This window comes from Barbatula barbatula (genome assembly GCF_947034865.1).
Source record: "Barbatula barbatula genome assembly, chromosome: 24".
In the NCBI taxonomy this organism is placed as follows: domain Eukaryota; kingdom Metazoa; phylum Chordata; class Actinopteri; order Cypriniformes; family Nemacheilidae; genus Barbatula; species Barbatula barbatula.
Window position 1 is genome coordinate 8,426,671 of NC_136787.1, and position 21,161 is coordinate 8,447,831.

The following is a 21,161-nucleotide window of genomic DNA, read 5'->3' on the forward strand; positions in this document are numbered from 1 at the left end:
ATATTTGGAACATCAGGATCCAAAGCAATTGACAAGTACGCAACACCTTACTTGCGTATACATTTGGGCGGTCTTAGTCAAATCATACCACGAACTAACGTAGATTTGTGGGGGTGTGGTTATCTTTTGTTCCAACACTTTAGTTTTTGCAATTTTACGTGTCTAATACACATGCATGTGAAACTAATAACACACCAAAGACACAGAAAAAACACGTATTCGCGCAATATGACCCCTTTAAGCTCAGGAATGGCCAACAAACCTATACATATTTCTGCCATCAGGTTACAATCCCACACCGCAGGTGTTGCCAGAGATGAGGCAAAAGCTACTGTGCAGCAGACTGACCCAAAGAAAATGTGTCATGGGTTGTGTGACTTACTACAATACGAGTAAAATGTGCAATGCAAAAACATTTTTAAAACATTTCGAATTTGACTTCCATCCTAATACCATTTAAATCTCCTCATTCACTATAATAGCAGATCACTTTAAATTGGTAGTTAACAAAGTACATTTAACCTGCATTTTGTGTTTAACTATCCTGTGCTGCAACTGTTCAGAAATATTTATGCTAATTTCTTTTAATCTTACATTGGCCTTGTCAAGATCAATAGTACACTTTAAAAAAAAATCTGTATTAGTAAACAATTACATTTCTTCAATGCCTTCTTTTAAGGTTACTTTTTCAGAAATACGCTCTGTTTCAAGCACATACCAAAAGGAAAACAAACAAAACAAATGAACTGAATTAAGGAACTTAACTGGATGAAAATAGTCCGCTTATGATAGCTATTGCTAATACGGTTTTGCTGTAATTCTGTCAAGCAAGATGGAATAATTTACATTGAATTATATCACATTTCTGATAATTTTCCCACCAAAAACGTCACTGGAAGATGATATCATTAAGCAATAATTTTGTAAACACTCATATTCAGAAATATTTAAGAAAATGAAAGCGATAGTTCACCCAAAAATTCAAATTGTCGCAATTTACTCGCCTTTAAGTTGTTCCGCACCTGTAGCTTATACTTTTCTTTGTTCGGTTTAACACAGAGAAATACCTTTTCAGTTCTGGGACATTATTCACTACCATGATGTAAAAAATGATTGCATATTTTTTTGATCTGTAGAACACAGGTTTGATCTGTTTTTAATCCATGCTAAATACTTTGGTGTGTGTGTGTGTATACACCAAGGTATTTATTGTGGGTTTAAAATAATGTTTTGTTGTTTTGTTTTGGTTTCTGTTTTTAATAACACTAAAGCTTAAACGCAACAAAACCAGCTTTTAAGAAATATGTATGATTTTCCCCTCCGCTTGCTTTGTTATTGCTTCTCACACGTGACACAAAGAAAAGAAGTGACATAACCACCCCCTCATAACACAAATAGTCAATCTAAAGCTGGACAACATCAATGCCCTTCGGACTTAATAAGTGGGGAATACCTGTCTGTCATTTAAAAAAATCATCCATGACCATTTGTGACTGTGATCTCCCCTGAGGGAGTTTCCACTGTTCTTTATGTGATAACAGCTTCACTGCACAAACATAAAGAAGAGATTCAAAACAAGGAAATGATCAAACACAAAGCACGCTTTTATCAACCAAATATCTCATAGAGTGTGATGGTAAGCTTTCATGGTCCATTTAGAAAAGTAAACCAATGCAGATGGAATTTATCTCAAAAATACCTGCAGCATTACAGCTGGAGTTCGTAACAGACTTTAGATTTTGTCTGTGTTTCAAGTGTGGCCGACTGCACTGTGCGAAGTGTGCTGGGAATATCCGCTTATCTGGAGAGAAAGATCTACAATCCTGTATACTTGAAAAATGTGACACCCGTGCACACTTGATCTGGCAGTCAAAAGGGGATTTCTACAGGGAGGGCCAGATTCCAGTCAGTTTACTTGGCCTAAGTTAATGTTTATCTTTGGTTACGGATGTCTGCATGCAAACCTTTAGCGCAATATCGACAGCTGAATTATACGGGTGGGTATAATGTTTATCAAAGAATATGGCTCTGTATATTAAAACCCAGTTAAATTAATGTTTTTTTGCATAACAATCATCCTACATAATGTAAAGAACATTCTCTGACTTAATATCTGACTGAGGAATGTAATTTCACAAAGATCAATACTTGGGAAGCCAAATTCTGGTATTTTGTTTGTGCAATTGTCTAATCAAATCATACATTTGAGTAATCATATTACATATCCATATTTGAGTACTGTATCCCAAAATCTAAACACACAGCATATATTTTTGTCATGACCACATGTGGAATTAGATTGTGTGACTTTAGTCTGGATCTGCTAAATGTACATTTAATGTACAGTTTTGAAAAACCAATACTCCCAACCTTCTATTATAATATGGTACTAAACTTTACTAACAAAAACAATTATTAGACATAAATAAATAGCATTTATTAAGAAATAATAAATAAGTAACATTTAGTAATACATAATAAAAACAAACCAATACCAGTAATAAATACATTTGGAACAAATGAAACAACATGGCTACATCACCATGGAAGTATAATATGTTACTAAACTTTATTAACAAAACAATGAAATAAATATCAATAGATATACATCAATAATTACCTTTATTAATAATAAATAAGTAACAAAAACATAACTACATCGCAGTGGAGGTATACTACACATAATCATATAGTTAAATAATCTAAAATAATGCTTTTGTTCCAGAAAAATATCATATGAGTTATCATTTAACCTGCACATGAGTATTTCAGGTGCGTGAGTTCTGGGTGTGCATGTCTCCAGTATGTGAATGACAGGCAACAACTATGGCAATATTTATCTTTAAGGCATCATATCAGTGACAATCATGTCTGCAGATTTCTGCAGTGTTTTAGATCTGGCAAATGTCCAGCTTGGCTGTGGGAAGTGACATTTGTTTGTTACCAATAAAGAGTGTCCTGTTTGAACAAGAGCTTCTGTGATGTACGTGGGCGAGTCTCTGCAGGGATGCTGGATCTTTGTCTTTCATCATGAAGACAATGAATTTATCATCAAAATGAGCGGAACATATCTTGTTGTTACAGCTGCTTGCAAGTTAAACAACTCTGGGCCGCTTACTTACCACAAAAATGTTAATAAGCACATACATTACATTACACGTCCATAACTGTTGATAACGAATAGATACAGTTCATTTAAACCTGTTCTGTTTCAATCCTATGGCCCACGCAATGATTTGCAGGGCAGTGAGAACCCAAACTAGGACTCAAACACCATGCTAAACTGAACGAACTACTGAAATCCTGTTTGCATTTGTAATTGTTTTATTAAAGTGTAGTAACTTCCTCACCTGTAAAAAGACGGCCAGTGTCATCAGTAGGTCAAATTGCAAATGTTAACCAGTGTGACCATAGTCGAGGTTAATACAAAACAAGGGTGTTTTAAAAGGATAGTGATTTACTAAACCTCGTAACATTCCACTCGTAATTCTTCTTTAGAACAGATTGTTATTATTATTCATTTTTTACAGAAGAAAGAAGTTGATACAGGTTTGGATTGACATGAATGTTCATTTTTGAATGAACTGTCCTTATTGAATACGAGCCAAATAACTGTTTAGACATGTTTAAAGAGTTTTATTCTTCTGATACAAAGAATGTCGTTATTTAACGGTTCAGTGCATCCTTGTACACAAAGTCTGCATCTTTCTGGTAGATATAACAAAAATGCGTCATCAAGATTCATCGATGGTGGTTTAACTTGACGAAAAAAAACCATCAGCCTATAAACTCGTATTATTATTAAATGAGCCGTTGCCAGATGCTGAAAAATGTAATCTGTAATTAATGGATGATGTCCTGCTAAAAATTCATCAAATTGTAAGATGTACATGGAAACTGAGAAATGTACAGACAATACAGAGAATTTTACAAACAAATGTACATTTTAAAAAGGTTTAAAATAGCGTATTATCTTAAAAACATTCTCGTAAATGAAATTCAGTTAACCTGGTATATGTACATGCAATGGGGCCTATTTTGTTTGGTTCTTTTATGCTCTGCAGAAGAAAGTCATACAAGTTTAAATGATATTTGGATGAATCATGATGAAAGAATTACATTTTTTGAGTGAACTGTCTCTTCAAGTCATAACGTACATCACACTCATAATTATTGTGATCTCAAAGTGCAACACTATCCAAAAACATTAATAGGATGATATGTCCTCACGCACACTTGCTGTGTTCTTGCATTTTTCATGTTGTAGTCCATCCAGAGCTTCTGAACACATTTATTAGTTAATGCATAACCAGATTTCAGGACAAACTGGTTATTAAATGTTATCTGCAGTGAAGTTATAAAATGTGACGTGTAAATACCTATTAAATATCCATTGATGCATTTTTTTCTGTTTTAATGAATACACCGTGTAAGCTTTCATGCCGCAGGGTGGCCAAAGTATGTGGACTTTAACATCTCCGATAATAAAGAGTACACGAGCTGCCAAAACAGTATTTACAAGCGGTTTCTCCCCGGCTATGCCACTGTATGACATTCACTAATAGATCTATAATTTCACTGTTTGTTTCCCATCAGGGAGTGACACTGATAAGCACATTTTAAATGCCAAAAGGACAAGTTGAAACTTTCCCTTCAAAGAATGAATGACCCCTTTCAGCAGGTGCCTCCATTTCCAGGTAACAAAAGAAGGTGAAAGGCTTTTTTAAGAGGGTTGGATTTACAGGAAACGGGTGCTTGAAAGAGCCATGAAAGTGAAAGTTAATACAGCGTATAAATGGCACCCAAGCACCGGGCAGGGCTCATATCTGCTGAACACAAGTGAGATAACACATAGCAAATAACAAAAATGACGTTCTCCAACTCGCTGACATTGTGGGCAGGTGTTCTGCTTATTCTGAGCATCACTTTATGGAGCAGCGCAACAGGTGAGTAAAAAAAGACATCTATCCTTTTAAGCAATTATGTATCCAAAGTATCGCTGAACAGGTCTGAATTTTCAAGTTCAATGAGAAAACTTTTGTGTTAAGTTTTAGATTTTTTTATTAGTAGATCATTGTGTGATAATCTTTTGATGAACCATTTTGTACAGAAGGTGCTTGCATTAGATGTTGCTTTTGAAATGTAATATGCGACATTTATGCAAAATTGCAAAATAGAATGATTTTATTATCACTACCTACAAGTGACACTATTTATGTTGGTAATGGTTAACAATCTGTCCACTGTTTAACTAACAGCTCAAAGTGATGTAGCAGCCGATTGCTGTTTAAACACCAGCGACCGACGGATCCCGAAAAAGTTTGTGACGTCTTTTAGCATTCAGACTGGAGATGGACCATGCAAAATTCCTGCCACTGTGTAAGTCGCTTTACATCTTAAAACAATAAACGCACAAATCTACAGAAAACGTCAATGTGTCTGTGGCTGAAATAATACAAAATAATTTGTACAGGTTTGTCACAAAGAGGGGCCTTAAACTCTGTGCACCCTTTCCAAGCGACAGTCCATGGGTCACTGAACTGATCGAAAACATAATATCAGCACCAAAGACCAAAAAACACATGGGTATATAACATATAACATAACATAAATGCACTTGCACACACAAATAAAATTACCTATATTATTTATAATTTATAACCGTATAACTTTCTGCTCTCTCTGCTCACAGGAAAGAAACATAGAAAACAGTAAACCGTTTCATCACACATTATGCAGATCCAACCTGATGTCACACTTCAAGTTTGCTACACATTCACTACTGATCCTGAAGTAGATGCTTATAGTACTTAGCCGTAATTGTAAATGTAGTATGTTCACTACATGTGCACTTTGGTCAAAGTGTGAATTTGATGAGATAGGAATAAGCTTTGAAGATATGAGTTATTACTGTTATAACCCTTCCAGTGCTGGTCTATATGAAGAGATATTGATTATTTGTTGTTTATTTTGTCTATATGCAAATTAGTAGTTTGTATTAAGCTACTGTTTTTCTGAGCCAGTAAATGAGATGTTTTTTCTGGGTTTTTTTAAACTATTTTTGGAAATAAAAAGTATGAAACTCATGTGCATTTTTTCTAAAATAAATTAGAATATAGTCAATTGTATTGGCTAAACTTTACAGAAAGGTTATATTTGTTCATATTAGTTTGTGCATTAGAACATGAACTAACAATGAACAATACGTCTACAGCATTTTTTAATTTAATGTTAATAAAGTTGTCATGTTAAATTCACTAATTTACGAATACATTTAGAAAATTATTGATAGATCCAACTGTGGACAGATCTTCAAAAAGTCCAGTTTCACTAGATCTCTGTTGGTCAGGAGCTTATTACATTTGAAGACATCAACTCCGTTGTGAGTTAAACTTCAGGTCAACCATCTAGATATCGAGATGAAGGAAAGAACAGCAGGCAGGAGAAGAAGTTGAAAATTGGTTTATTGAATAATCTCAGCTGGGCTTCAATGCTCAGTCTAGCTCGGTCCAACTTCGTCTGACTAGAAACAGATTCGAGGGATATTATTAACCTGCAAGATGAAAGTATCAAAACATTGTCTCATGACGTTATTATGAACCTCTAGATGGAGTAATAATAAATGACAGAATGTAATAAATGACAGAAATGAAATAAAACAAAGAACAAATATATGTTTCAGCCCAGATCTATAGGCTTCAAAAGTTAACATTAGTAAATGCACACTGAACTATAACATGAACAGTTGTTTGACATTAAATAAAGATTAACATTTATTACAATTATGTTACTTACTTTAACAAATACAACCGTATTGTAAAGTTCACCCATTTTATACCGGTATATAACATGTGCAAAGCTCAATGTTCCTTTACAGAAGATCCCTTGACCAGTATATATGATTTACATTAAGACATTTTAAGATAGGATGCAAGTTTGATGTCTAACAACCTCTAAAAGGAGCTACTAAAAATATTAATAAGTGAACACAAAAGTACGTGAATAGATACAAATCCAAACTATGTCAAGATCAAATAACTATTTATTTAGTTTTTTAAGAACTGAAGGATGTCAACTGAAGGATACTGCTGCATGTTTTTTATTCACAGAGGTCAAGCAAATGCGGTGGCTTTTTTATAAGAGGCATTACTAATCTACAGTATACTATAATAAATATTTCATTCTTTAAAATGTAAGTCTTAAAAACGTGTATCTCTGTTCATAAAGCGAACAGAAGGAAACTAGAGTTTTGTCAGAGTCTTAATACCAAGGAATACTTTTGGTGATCAAATTTACAGTATTTGATATGTCTGTGTATGGCAATAATACAAATATAAGACCTTTTAATAATATTGTATATTGCACAGTAATGCATTTTGGCCATTTCTACTCTGCAGTAATCTACTATACAAGCCAAGACAGTCTGTTGACTTTTGTCCGTGCTCATTCTCCAGAATAATGAAGAATAGGCCCCAATGTTGTGTTCTGTGCATGGACACTGCATGTTTATTGCCAGACTCTGAAATTCCCTTTATCTTGACCATTGTGATGACGCTGTAGTTTTATTGCACATATCTCAAGACGTATACGTTTTCATGCAAACATAACCAGAAACACACATCTAGATGTCTCACTTTAGCCCGTGTTCCACATAATATTCCTCTGAAATATTATATCAGAAAGTCAAAAGTTCAGACATCTTTGATGGATTATGATTTCATCCAAAAATTCACTGGTTCAAACTAAACAAAGAAAAGGAAGCACCTACGATGTGCTTAGATTCGAAGAGACAAGACTGACGAATTTACTAAAAACTTTAGTGCAGGTATAGCTTCCATCAAGCATTATATTCCCACGCCATTCATTCTTAAACAGAAATCAAAAGTTGGGCATATTCATGTAGTTAATGAAGCTGAGGTGTAGAGTTAGATTTAAAATATATCCTTAATTTTGACAGGAAATATGTCATTTGTTTAAATATGTCATTTTGACGGTCAACGGTCGGGATAAAACAATAGACTACAGGTAGAAGGAAACCGTATTTGCATTGCCTTTGCTTACCTGGAAAAACAGTTCCTAGATGATTTCCAGTTAAACTGAAAATTATAAGGAAAACATAATAGGAAACTTGATCCTTGAACTTGAAATCGTGTAATTCCTTGCGATGAAAAACAGGATTTTCTTTACATTCTGAGGAAATTTACACGACCAAAGACAATTCTATCTTGAGGTCAGGTAAAAGTGTAATGCCCTGATAAGATCTACCTGGACAAGACATCCTGATAGTCGATCACATTTTAATGTGTTATCAGGTGTCTGTGCAGACCTGGGGCACAGTTAGCATTCCTTCATCTGGATGGGATAGTTTCTTGGCAGCAAATCATTGAAAGCGGTTTAAAATGCATGGAGAAACAAACAGCACAAACGAAATGAAGCACACATTGACTAAAATTCGGTGTGAAATTCGATGATTATTCTCCGGGCCATGTTTTGCCAATTCTGTTCAAATACTTGTCAAAGCTGAGCATCCGTGAATATTAATAACTGCTCAAATTTTCTGTAAGCTTTTTCTTTTTCTAGCAAATGTTTTGTGTATTTCAGACAAAAGCAATATTTCATTTTGTTGCCCAAAACATGTTGCAAAATTAACTTAACTGTTTAGTTTTCTGTCAATTTTGTCAATTCAACACTGCAAATGTAATGTTTGGTTATAAAAGCTTATGTAAAAGCACACTTTTTGCTGTCCTCTTAATTGAAAAGATCTACTGTATGAGATCAGCCGTATATATATATATATATATATATATATATATAAAATATAAAAGAATGTTAGATGGAAACTCTATACCAGTGTCCAGAGGTTTTTTCAGGACGAGAGGGAGCTCAGGGGGATTTTATTTCTAACACACCATGGTGTCTAGTCAAATACTTCAGACACTAACACAGATTAATATAGAATACAATAACAAATGAAAGGTAAGGGCCTCTCCTGACCGGAGCATCTATGGCCCTTCAGAGTACCAGTTTTTGCTTTTGAAAAATGTGCATAAAAAGTGCATGCCTGCATTAAACAGACTTTAATAAAAGAGTTACCTTTATTCTTCTATTTCCCAAATATTGCAAGGTATTTTACTCCCGTCTGCCTTTGACTCAAATTTCATAACTGGATGTATTTGCTCTTTATAATAAGAATGCAAATTGAATTAAATGACAATTAACACCAATTACTGATAATATTTATCATTAATATTAAATATGAATATAATTAACTTTGTTACTACTGGAAGCAAAAAGTCTGACAATGTTTTCAACTCCTCTCTTGACTGTAAAGGGGAAAATCTCCAAGATGATGTTAAAATACCTTGTCATTGCCTTGTCTTAGGGCAGTGCTTACTAATGTCACAAGGGTGCGCTATAGACGCAGTATAATGATTTAAAAGAAAAGAAATGTTAAAAAATGTTGTCAAATCGCATTTGCAACAAAATGCAAAAAACATCATTTGGCAAACAAAAGCAACTGTGGCAAAAAAGGATAATTTCCAAAAAAATCTGTGTTTGCGGTTGTTTTGTGTCTAAACACAGGGGCGTTTTCTCGACAGGGCTTAATGTATATGTCTAGTCCCAGACTGGAATATTTGAGCTGTTTTAACTGAAAACAACTTGCATTGACATATCTTCAAATATATAATGTTATACAACATGTTATTGTTTTGTCTTAAGATGCACATCATTAATGTAATCTTGGCCAGGCCTTGTCCTGTCTTAATCGAATCTCTGTCTGAGAAACCCTGTTTTATACTTTAATACCACATTGTTTTATTACATTTAAAGATTAACATCAAGATACGCAAATACTTGATCACTAATCAAATGTAACCATTGTATGCGAAGATGAGATATGAACAGTGTGATGTCATACTGTATGAATACGCTTTTCAAGATATAAAATATTGTCATGATTTCAGATTTTTGGGCCAATAATCTGACATTCCCTCAATTGTGATGTAATCCAGAATATTGCACTCCTTCTGTCAAAGACACAGTTTATAGAAGATTTAATATACAGTATTCATTTTGCAGATGCTTTTATCAAAAGCAACATATAAGTAGGAGGGCGTTCAACATGTTTTTCAATTTGTCAACATGCAAAACATGCTGTATCAAGCCCGCTATCTTCTCTCAGAATATCTTTGTATCTGTTTTTATATTTCTTCCGCTCTTTCGTCCTCTCTGTGCCCGGCCGGCCTTCATTTATTCTTTGTCCTGGAGGAGATATTTGTTTGGAGTGAGGGAATGCAAGAAGAGCGAGACCGAGAGTGAGGGGGTGGAGGTTAGCAGGCTAAATGGACTAGCCAAGCGCATTAGAGCTAATGGATATAGCCTTTAGGGTCAGATCATCCACAGTTCAGCTCCAAAACCCCGTCATGTCCTAATGCACCACACTCGTCCAGAGACCAGCGCTGTGTGCGAGATCACCTACTTTTACAGTACTAAATGTACATGACATGGCCAACACCGTCACATTGTTAGCAGGTGCATAAAATGAACCATGATGCCATCTCCTTGGACAAACGGTTTTAATAGAAGGTGTACCAATAGATCTAAAAAAACGGGACTGGCCTGCATTGTGGCCCGTTCACACTATTTGTGATAAAAAACTATTAAAAACTATATAGAATTAATTTCCAAAGCATCCAGGTAGGACCAGCTAAAGCTTGTGTTCAGATTTTTTAAATACAAACGTTCTCTTTTATATTGCTTGTCTGCCTTCCTATTTCAACTTTAATCCTATCTATCCAATCGTGTGATCCAACACACCAAATGTTGCTTTCAGAGAAGCAGACGAAACATGTTGAGAAGCTAAATACTGCATAAGATTGTTTTCTCTTGTCTTCATGCTCAAAGCCCAGGCACCTCTGGGTCAATGTTACTATATATACTACAGAAAAAAAAATCTGAAAGTCTGAAATAAGAGGCCCTGCCAGCAACATGTTAATTTTTCATAGAGAAACCTAGTGCATGGATGCCTTCCTGAGAAATGTGACAGAAGATGAAAAAGCATCCTTCGGTAGAGATTTTAATATTCTAACATATTTGTAGCTATGGCTAAAACGCTCCCTTTATGTTTATCTTTTCCAGTTATTCCAATCAAAACACACAGCAATGCTACACCATAAAATACCATATTAAATAATTTTGTTTTCATCTTTGTTGCAACAGTTTTGAAGGGAGCGTTTATTGTTCTGAAAGGACTGTACCCCAAGTCATTGATGGGTTTAAGCGATGAGTTTTTGGCTCACAGGTGTTCCTCTGGGTTCAGTTCTGGGGCCAGTAAAGTTTTTCGACGCTAGATTGAATCAATTTGTTTGGGTCATAAAATACAATTACAAGCACAATTCACTGGAATATCATTATATGCTGTGGGTTTAGGATTTGTGCTCACAGAAATGACTAAAGTAGTAAAATCTGTTCATGAATGGGCATCCCAATACTTTTGTTCATGTAGTGTATATTGTATATACAGTATATGCAGTATATATATATATATATATATATATATATATTTATATATATATATATTGAAAACGTTTCATATTTCTCTTCTAGTCTAATATTATATGTGAACACAACTAATATGCTGATATCAAGAAACACATACTGTGCATGGTGACTTTTGTAATAATACAACCAAATTAAGCCAGAATACGAACTTTTGGAGGGAAGATAACTTTTTCGTATTTGATTTATCGCAAATAAAACCACAACCTAAAACTGAAGACAATAGGAAGACAATACTTTTTTTAATAACTGTGTCTACTTAAACTTACCAAAATATGTTTGTGAGACGGTGGGTGTGTAGAGCCCAGATATTGCCATGGCCATGGTTACTACATTTAAACAGGTTCTGCCCTACTTTTATAATTGACAGAAAAAAACACCAACTGGTCTTAATGAGGCACCAAAATATAGCGCGTGGTAGGCCTATATTTTACCCGTTTTCATACAACGTCGATGGAATGGACGAGGACAGCCCAAACAAGTGTGACATATCGACCTCATTATTCAGGCAGATCACAGAAAGACCACGAAAGTGTCCCCAACTGCGCCTCTTAATGACAAATCTATTCACAGGCCAATTACGACCTCCCTCCCCGTATTCACTCCCATGTATAAATCTACTCCGCTCATTGGATGCAAGCAGAATCACCTTACAAAGCGAGTATTGCACATTCTCTATAATTACGGTAATAGCCTACATTGAATGAATCGCAATCTGCTCATATATCCAAATGCAAAGCTTGATGATTATCGCTGGGGTATACAGTGCTTAGCTCTCTATTTACTGTAGGATTAAAGGGTTTCATCTAGCTGATACACGCTTATTGACGGACACTGCGCTTTCCCATGATTCAAGAATGCATTCTCTGATTGGTCCCCCATCTCCTGTAATTCCCCTAAGTGCCATGCAGATGTTCATTGGGAGAAAGCGGCACCACCGAACACGATCCCCAGAAATCTTAGAAACGGAAAATTATGATTGTAGATCAGTAGAGTGTCTCCTTAATGGTAGATTTTTACACAAAGAGTGGCTGTATGAAAGTCTTTATCTTGCAGGTGCCATTACACAAGCTACTCAAAGCAGAGAGAGAGAGCGAGAGCATTTTCTGCATGTAGTTTCCTCTCTGAGAGAAAGACAAGAGATCAATAATGGCTTAGAGTTTACGGCGTCGTTTGAAGAGGGTGAGACCCTGCCGTGTGCTGTGATTTCTCGGTTTTTTGGTCATCCGTCTTGCTCCATAATGGCCTTTTTCTGTTCCAGTGACTTGAAGATTGTGCTGCGTCGGCGACCCCGCAAAAAATATGCAGACATATAAAAGATAAAGTGCTTGAAAATCATAATTACATGCATAAGACAAATGCATTATTTCAAAAGAGGAATGAGTATGCTGGTACTTTTATGTGTGGTTACTAACACTGTCAATATCAACAGATTCTCATTCCCGACGCTCGCATCGATAACGTTGGTCAGCGCCCCTCAGCGTCATTTTTTAATGCGCAGGTTACCCCTCTGGCGTCATTTTTCGACGTTGTAAATTTTACAGTCGTTATGAAATAGCATTATGATATTGAATATCATTTGCAACGATGATTTGTTGAAGTGCTTGTTCTTTAACAGTAGCTAGTGTTTATTACAATTATGGTTTCATTGAAATAGTTTCGGTAGGCTTTCTTATGATGGACGATCGGACTCGTTCTTTTAACAGCAGCTAGTGTTTATGACAAGGCTTGATAGAAATGTGGGCCTCTCTAGTCATTGTTTAGGTATGTTAAACCCCATTAAGTGTTTTAGAAAGTCATCCGACTCGTCTCCTCCCGACCGCCGATTCAGGTTTCTCAGTCAATAGCCTACTTGCATTTCCAACTTTTGCTACACAATAAAACACTGTGTGGTTTCTTGGTTTAATCCATTTAAACGATCAAAAACATTGCAAAAAATTGGTATTTTGAGTTTGTGATATGGAATTCCCTATGGAGAAAATCACTTGCTGCCCTCCATCTGCACTTCGCTCACTTCATGCAGAAAATCCATTACTTCATACTTCAAGCTACCCACCCTTTTTAAATGAAATGGTTTCTCCCAAGCTTCTTGATGTCATTTCCTTTAAGCATGGACGAAAGATTTGAGGGTATGTCTTCTCTCTTATCATTTATAAATCAGAAACCTGTGTCACAGTGGATTGACTGACTGTCAGCATTGTTACACAAATATTATTTCTGCAAATTTAAACAATGTTAAACTTTTTCTAAACACACTATGCACTCACATTCTTCCATGTTGAAAATCGGCCCAAAATGTTAGAAAGATATCAGCTAAGCTACTGTAAACAGTGTTAGCCAGTGAAGTTAAAAATACAAGTACAAGGTAAATATTAAGAGGTGTTGTTGTTAGGCCCTGTTTGTGTTTTGGTAAAACTTGCATCTCGATCTGAAGTCTGCACAATGAAATGTTGTAGGTCCAAAAACTGTATATTTCCTGTAAATGATCTGTATATTGTCCAAGGTATATTAAGTAAAATATTGAAACAGTCATTTGAGCACTATTCCTTCAGATCACACATTTAAGTAAAACTTTCTTAAAATCTACATTAATATTTTAACAATTGATTAAAAATGAACGTTTTGTCATTTAGGGTTTCAGTATGAAGACAAAGGTTAGGATTGTAGTTTGTCTGTACTTTTATAGCACGCCATGAGTGTATATTTGCATTGTTTGTTGTTTGTCTTTGGAATCTCATAAAACGCTTTGACCTGGAAGCAGTGGTGACGTCCGACTTAACAAGCGGACTCAAACGATCTGATGGGCTGTGGTGACATCAGACCAGTGTGTAGTAGGGCTAGGATGATATATCAAGCCCGTAGGCAGGGGGGGTTCGGGTGGTTCGAACGAACCCCCCCTCACTGCCAAAGGTCCAGAATTTAAGTAGGTTTTTTTTCATGTGATTATTGTCATCATTGTTTTAATCAATGCTTGTGACAAATTTCTGGGTTGCTGTTTCAAATTAATATGATTATTATTGCAGGACGCGTGTGCGTGCGTGCAGACAGAGAGAGTTCTCGCAATACACTTTTCAAAGCAACGTGAAGAAGCATCGCCTCTGAATGATGCGGGGGGAGGGGTTTTATATATATATATATAATTTTTTTTAATTAAAAGGATTTATCCGCTCTACACAGGGGTCCCCAAACTACGGCCCACCCACAGATTTGGACCGGCACTCTGAACAATGCCTTATAGTGTGTTCACACCAAACGCGAATGAAGCGTTAAGCGCAAGTGATTTACATGTTAAGTCAATGCAAAGACGCGATGACCTACTTGCGGCACGATTTGAGCAAGTTGAAAAATCTGAACTTTGGCGAAAATTCGCTGTGAACACTCTATGAGACATTTAAAAAAAATTAAAAAAAATATATATATAGGCGTACAGTTTTACTTATATCATGTCTATATTTGATAATAAATTTTGGCTTTCAGACCCAAATTTCGCAAAGTTACTCACATAGCCTAATTATTTGTTAAATTCATAACGTACCATTGCGATAGAAGTGATGCGCGAACCATCGGAAAATTTCAAAGAGACGACAAAATGGCCAAGCGGTTGGGAAAGAGAAAGGTTAATTAATATGCATAAGTAAATGTTTTGAATTTGAGTAGCACTAAACTATTAACTATTAATAAACTATACTACAGTTAGGCGGCATCATAAATACATTTCAAATCATAATTAAATCTCCACAATAATTCAAGTAGTACCTCCGGCCCATGTAGTTTTCTGTTACAAACCGCCCCAGCCCCCCATTAAAGACAGGGAGAATTATGTGGCCCTTTCAGAAAAAAGTTTGGGAACCCCTGGTCTACAATATAATAGCCATATAAACGTAGCGTAATTATAATAATAAAACATAGCAAAGAGGCATTAACAGAGAGTCAAGAAATTATGATGAGAAGAAATATTATTAATATTTCAGTAAAGTTCATTAAATCTATTCTGTTGTTAGTTTGGTCTTTAAACTTATGAACTGTGTATGGACTGACAAAAGTGTTACACGAGGAAGCAATTTGACAACAATGCGATAAATATTTTAGGTGCATCACAAAGCGTGCTGGTTAAGATACCAGCAGACAAACTAATCCAGCAGAAATTAGAGCATGAAAGGTCACCAAAATGAAGTATTTGAACCTCATAATTAAATACAAAAGGAGGAGAAAAACTGCAAAAAGGTCCACTTTTAAATAAAAGAACCTCCCCTTTCAATAGGCTGGCTACGGACCTGTATATTGTGTAATTCTTATGCTTAGTTTCTCAATGAATTACGTTTAAATACAACCAGATCCAAAAGCCACTGGCGCAGAAACTCCAAATATGGACCACAGAAGAAGTATGATTTACACACGTATGCTGCATCCCAATTCGCCTACTTATAGTATGCACTAAAATGATGTACTGTTTTTTTAATGGAAAAGTATATATATTTTAGTGTGTAGCAAAACCTGACAGGATTGTTTCATATGTAATGTTAACTGTGTACTTACATTTGTTAATTTAGTGATGCATCAGTTATAAACTGTATTAATGCAGTAGAGCATCACTAAACTCCCCCTACTCGCGGTGAGTTGTGGGTAATATTAAGCGTTAAAGTTTGCATCGTTCTGCACTTCGAATTTCTACCGGAAGTAGTAGACCATCCGGGAATCTTTGTAAAACTCTTTTCAACATACTGTGATTTGGGACATACTACTTTTGAATACTATTTAGGACGGATCTTATGCGGATTGGGACGCAGCAGTAGTTCCAGGAAATACCAATGGTCATATTCTATCACTGCTCCTTAAACCATTTCAGGAATGTTCATGATCATGAAGTATATTCAAAGAGTTTAATTTAAAAATGAGATAACTCAGTTTGTCAAAGATCATGTTTTTTATTGTGCATTCCAATAAATATAAATCAAACTGCTGTTGGTTTGTTTTGATTTAAGCCATAATAACAAAAAAATACAACTAACTAACAAAATAAAAACGTAACGTAACGCATAACGTATAACATAAAAAACATGATTTGATGATATTATAATGATGATGTTTGAAGAGTGTTGCTTTTTCAAAAGCACATTATAAATTACTCAATCTCGTAGTGATTTTAGATCGAGCAGTACTTCCCTCTGATCAAAGAGCCGTAGTTTACAGAAAAGCTGTGCAGAAAACACATAATCGAAGCCTTTGCGATTTCAGAATCACCCTAGACATGTATAATTAGTGTGAATCACTATATATCGCACCTGCCCTGTAATCTATTGACAGAAATCCCCCTCGGCAAAAGAAGCGAAAGTGTGACGAAATCTCAGTTCTGTACAGTTATGTATAAGACTCTATGGTTAACGTCCTTACTAGTTTTATGGTGAAAGACTAGATACTTCTGCAAGAAAAGGTCGATCGCAACATATTAGGCTTAAAGCTTTAAATCGAGAGACAAACAAGAACAGCCGCTGAGCTGAACAATGTGACCTTTCCATCGACAAAGCCTGACATTTAAACCGAAGTGCCTGTCCATATGGTGTTATTTGATCCCATTTCATCAAAAGAATCGAAAATAAATTACGGAAAAAATCTGATCATGCATTTCAAACAAGTACAGTACGCAGTGACTCCCCACTGTTATCTTTACATAGTACGTCTATGTCCACTAAACTGATTTAACAAGGCAGGAAAGTGTGGAGATTGCTGCCAGAAACGGTTTAGAGGAACCATTTATTCTGCAAAGGATGTTAATCAATAAATACTCGTAAGATTGAATGAATAATATATATGGACGTAAATCAAACGCTTGTGCGATCTGTACTGATATAACACGTGAACTTGCCGACCACATTAGAGCACATCGGGCCTTCTTTATGGCTTCATTTCTCAGATATATAATGAGGGTGCATTGGACACTATAATGAGTAAACATCAACTTCTGTGGCATGAAAAGAAATCCTGAATGTTTGATTGTATTACATCTATTTATAGGGAATGGATGTTTATTTGTTTTTAGACCTTAGCGTGGAAAAAACAGCATAGGACACATCTACTACATCTTGTATATGACCTGCTTTATGACCTGCTTACTGACTCCCAGTTGTTTGGATACTTGCGTGTGCGTGTGGGGTGTGGGACTCGATTTTAATCAGTGTAGCGCTGCTTTTCATTCATCAATATAAACCCAAGCCGCTGATTCCTACCGATCGTCTAATCTGTGTCATTAGATTTTATTCGGAAACATCAGCTCATCATTGATAAACCATTCAATCTTTGTGACACATCATTCGATTATTTGTTTAATGGCGTTAATCAAATTCGGTAGATGGAACATTTACAATTAAATCAAGAAACCTTATTAGCATTGCTGGGAATAATTAAAATCGTCATCCCATTCCTAGTGGATAGTGTGCTGATGTAGTTTATACCGTAAGTGCTGTCAGTGTGCAACTTCACATTCTGCTATAAACGAATGACTTGAAATACGGCAGAAACACGTTTGTATACATCAAACCGGAAATTTATCTCATCTTTTGCGCAAAGCATTATGGGGCGTAGGAAACTTGTGAATAAAACTCTTATAAATTGGTGATCTCAAGATGCCATTCACTATGTAAGTGGATATCACAGAAATGACAAGTTAAATGATTTAAAATGGAAGTGCACATCATTTAATATATATATATATATATATATATATATATATATATATATATATATATATATATATATATATATATTTAAAAAGATATTGTTCATGTCTTCTCTTGTGGAAAAGTTATGTAGATTAATACTTAAGAATCTTATTTTTTTATGTTTACCAAGGGAAGGATGTGCTAGTGCTGATAAGTGACCGGCATTTTCCATTTATGAGGATCTATAAGCATTTCCTCCTCAATAAACTCAATAACAACACACCCAAGTCTCATTTATGAATAAAACTTATTAATAATACATTGTCATCCCAGCTCAAGTGCACTACAGGCCTGAAGTTTACAGTTGATGTCCCGTGGTTGTTTTTGCGTTGTTTCAACGCTAACTGTATCTGATCACCTCATTGGCAACATGATGGCATCCAGTAGCATTATAATGTAGTGTTAAAAATGTGTTTTATTCAGCTTCTCGCTCAGCCAGCAGTGAAGTATATGATGAATACTGAAGAGTCATCTCGGGGATATCCGCTGTGTGGCCTAATTGTTGAGGATGTGCGGAGGTGGAAATGAGATCAGCTTAATTGAGTATTTTCCGCTCATTTGGTCCCGTAGATTCTGTTTTCACTGTCGGGCACCGTCAGTTATTTTTTCCACTTTCAAGTCAAGTTTATTTAAGTGTTGCTTTTTACAATGAATATTGATTCAAAGCAGCTTCACGGAATAACATTATGGTTAATCTCAGTGAGCACAGCAAAGGTGAATGTGGAAAAACTCCCTAAGATGTTTCGGTGAGGAGGGAGGCCGTTACAAAAAAATGTGCACATGGCAGATGTACTGTATAGCTACACTTTTCATGTGATGCTAGTCATGTGCTTTTTAAATAATCTCAAAAAATGTCATCTTTCTGACACAAAAAATACGATTTAGCAATTTTTGAACTGAGGAATTTGTATTTTTTTATGGCCTTCTATTTGTCTAGGTCAGGGGTGGCCAACTAGTCAGAGACTAAGAGCCACTTTTTTTTCTGTGTTACTGCAAAGAGCCACATCATACACATGGGTACACATTAACATCATCTTTTAATCATGTATGCACGCATTCACAGACCTCTGCTCAGCCAGATCTAATGAAAATAACCACACCAACATGATAATATCAGTAATTTTCAACAGTTAACATTGTGTGCTAACTTGTTCTTGCGAAGTTCAGTCCCTTTTGGAAATTCCTGTTCGATGTTACTGTGTGTTCACATGAGGCGTCAAAAACGCGCTATTCGCGAGTAGTTGGACGCTTGAACATTTTGTGTCATTCGTGCTATTCGCGCGTGAAATTCGCTTCATAGGAGGGGCTACGTCGTCTACGTCACTACTAGAGCAGGCTCCTGATTGGTTAGCGCGGCGCAAATTTTCGCCGAAGTTCAGATTTTTCAACTAACGCAATTCGCGTCTTTCGCGCTGCCTCATTCGCGCCGCAAGCGCGTCTTTACATTGACTTAACATGTAAATCACTAGCGTTTGACGCCTCATTCGCGCCCGGTGTGAACACACAGTTAGGGTGGAGTGAGCGGAAGGGACGCTGAAGATTTGAAGCTTTGAAGAGCCGCATGAAACTAGTTAAAGAGCCGCATGAGGCTCGCGAGCCGCGGGTTGGCCACCCCTGGTCTAGGTGGTACATCCACTGTAAATCCACAAACTGGAATTACAGACATCAATAATGTGGAGATTTACCATTATCCATCTTGTGAAATTTTAAGAGATGTGGTCAGTTAATGAGCAGCGCTATGTATCTCTGGTCTGTCATTTCAGTGCATGGCTTTATCCTTGTGTCTTCTAGTAGAGTTCAATGAAAGCCGTGGTTATGGACAGACATGCTTTAAGATGAACTTGAATATGAATGTGTGTTACAGTAAACTATCTCAGGTATTGACGTGAACTTTTGTGTCGATCGTTTTTTCCTCTATCTCGCAAATCTCCTTCACAGACCATTATGCACTTAGTTTTAAGATTATAACCTTCCTGAAGTGCTGTGATGATAAATGAAAGATGTGGGCAGCGTAACATTTATGCAAAATGCTCAAATGTACGAGGAGGCCATTTTTACTCATCTCTGCGTGATTGAAGGCTACTATACAATTCATATCACATTTAAGATTAAAACACAGATTACATTTCGATTCACGTATGAGATTCAGTATTGTTGAACTGCGGAGACGGTATAAGAGTGGATACGTCTTGGTTATGTCAGTCAGTTTCTTGTTAATGACTTCTCAGGGTCTCACGGGCCTGAGGTTCTGTCAGTGTCTGAATTCAGTCAGCTGCTTAATCCTCTGCTGCTCGACACAATTCAGAATATAAACATTATCGACGAATTCTATTTTGAGCAAAATAATTTTATCACACGTCTGACATTTGATGGCCGCAAAGAGGCTTATAAACTTTGAGCCGTATCTGATGTCAGCTGCAGCGAGTGCAACTAAAAATATATTTAAATGCGAGCTGAAAACCTCATGTCTGTCTTTAAGTAAGGCAGGCGTGATCTGAAATGGTCCAGAGCGTGTCTGTGTTTGACGCAGTGTGAGCCGGAGGCACTCATCCGAAATCCTGGAGAAAACTTTGACACGACATTACCAACCTGGGAATGGTTTTGGGAAAGACTGGATAATGTATTCTATTCCCCAGACAAACCATATTGTATGCTTTCAGAAGACATGTCATATAGTGCATAAGTCATTTAGTTTTGATAGTTTGTATTTCATGTTTTTGTTGCTTGACCGCCTCTGGTGTTCATGAATCGTCACGGTATAGCTGAGCTAAATAATGAGCTTCCAAAATGTCAACTTTTCTCTTCCACTGATAAAATGAAAACATTAGGTTTTCATGACCCTTAACTTGTGTACGCTTTGTGTCTCTTTCATTTAGGCTAACAGCT

At 36.1% G+C, this 21,161-nt stretch overlaps 2 protein-coding genes across 4 annotated transcripts in view; both read left to right on the forward strand.

Annotated features, from left to right (window-relative positions):
* The first annotated feature begins 4,649 nt into the window (after positions 1–4,649).
* ccl19b (chemokine (C-C motif) ligand 19b) lies at positions 4,650–6,086 on the forward strand. The gene is made up of 4 exons (XM_079449300.1): positions 4,650–4,946; positions 5,259–5,379; positions 5,474–5,586; positions 5,693–6,086. Exons 1-4 carry the CDS (start codon positions 4,868–4,870, stop codon positions 5,713–5,715), a joined length of 336 nt encoding a protein of 111 aa, XP_079305426.1. The 5' UTR covers positions 4,650–4,867; the 3' UTR covers positions 5,716–6,086.
* Positions 6,087–13,656: 7,570 nt separating this feature from the next.
* phf24 (PHD finger protein 24) overlaps positions 13,657–21,161 on the forward strand; it is a 41,388-nt gene continuing 33,883 nt past the window's right edge. For all 3 annotated transcript variants that reach the window (XR_013786180.1, XR_013786181.1, XM_079447971.1), the window contains exon 1: positions 13,657–13,688. Coding sequence is in view for 1 of the 3 variants with exons in the window: in XM_079447971.1 (XP_079304097.1) it covers positions 13,670–13,688 (19 nt within the window). In the remaining 2 variants the exon portion in view is untranslated. The remainder of the gene's footprint in view (positions 13,689–21,161) is intronic.

Coding starts and splice junctions, on each gene's coding strand:
- ccl19b (XM_079449300.1), top strand. CDS start 4,868: ATGACGTTCTCCAACTCGCTGACATTGTGGGCAGGTGTTCTGCTTATT. Junction 5,380..5,473: donor TGCAAAATTCCTGCCACTGT/GTAAGTCGCTTT, acceptor TAATTTGTACAG/GTTTGTCACAAAGAGGGGCC. Junction 5,587..5,692: donor AAAGACCAAAAAACACATGG/GTATATAACATA, acceptor CTCTGCTCACAG/GAAAGAAACATAGAAAACAG.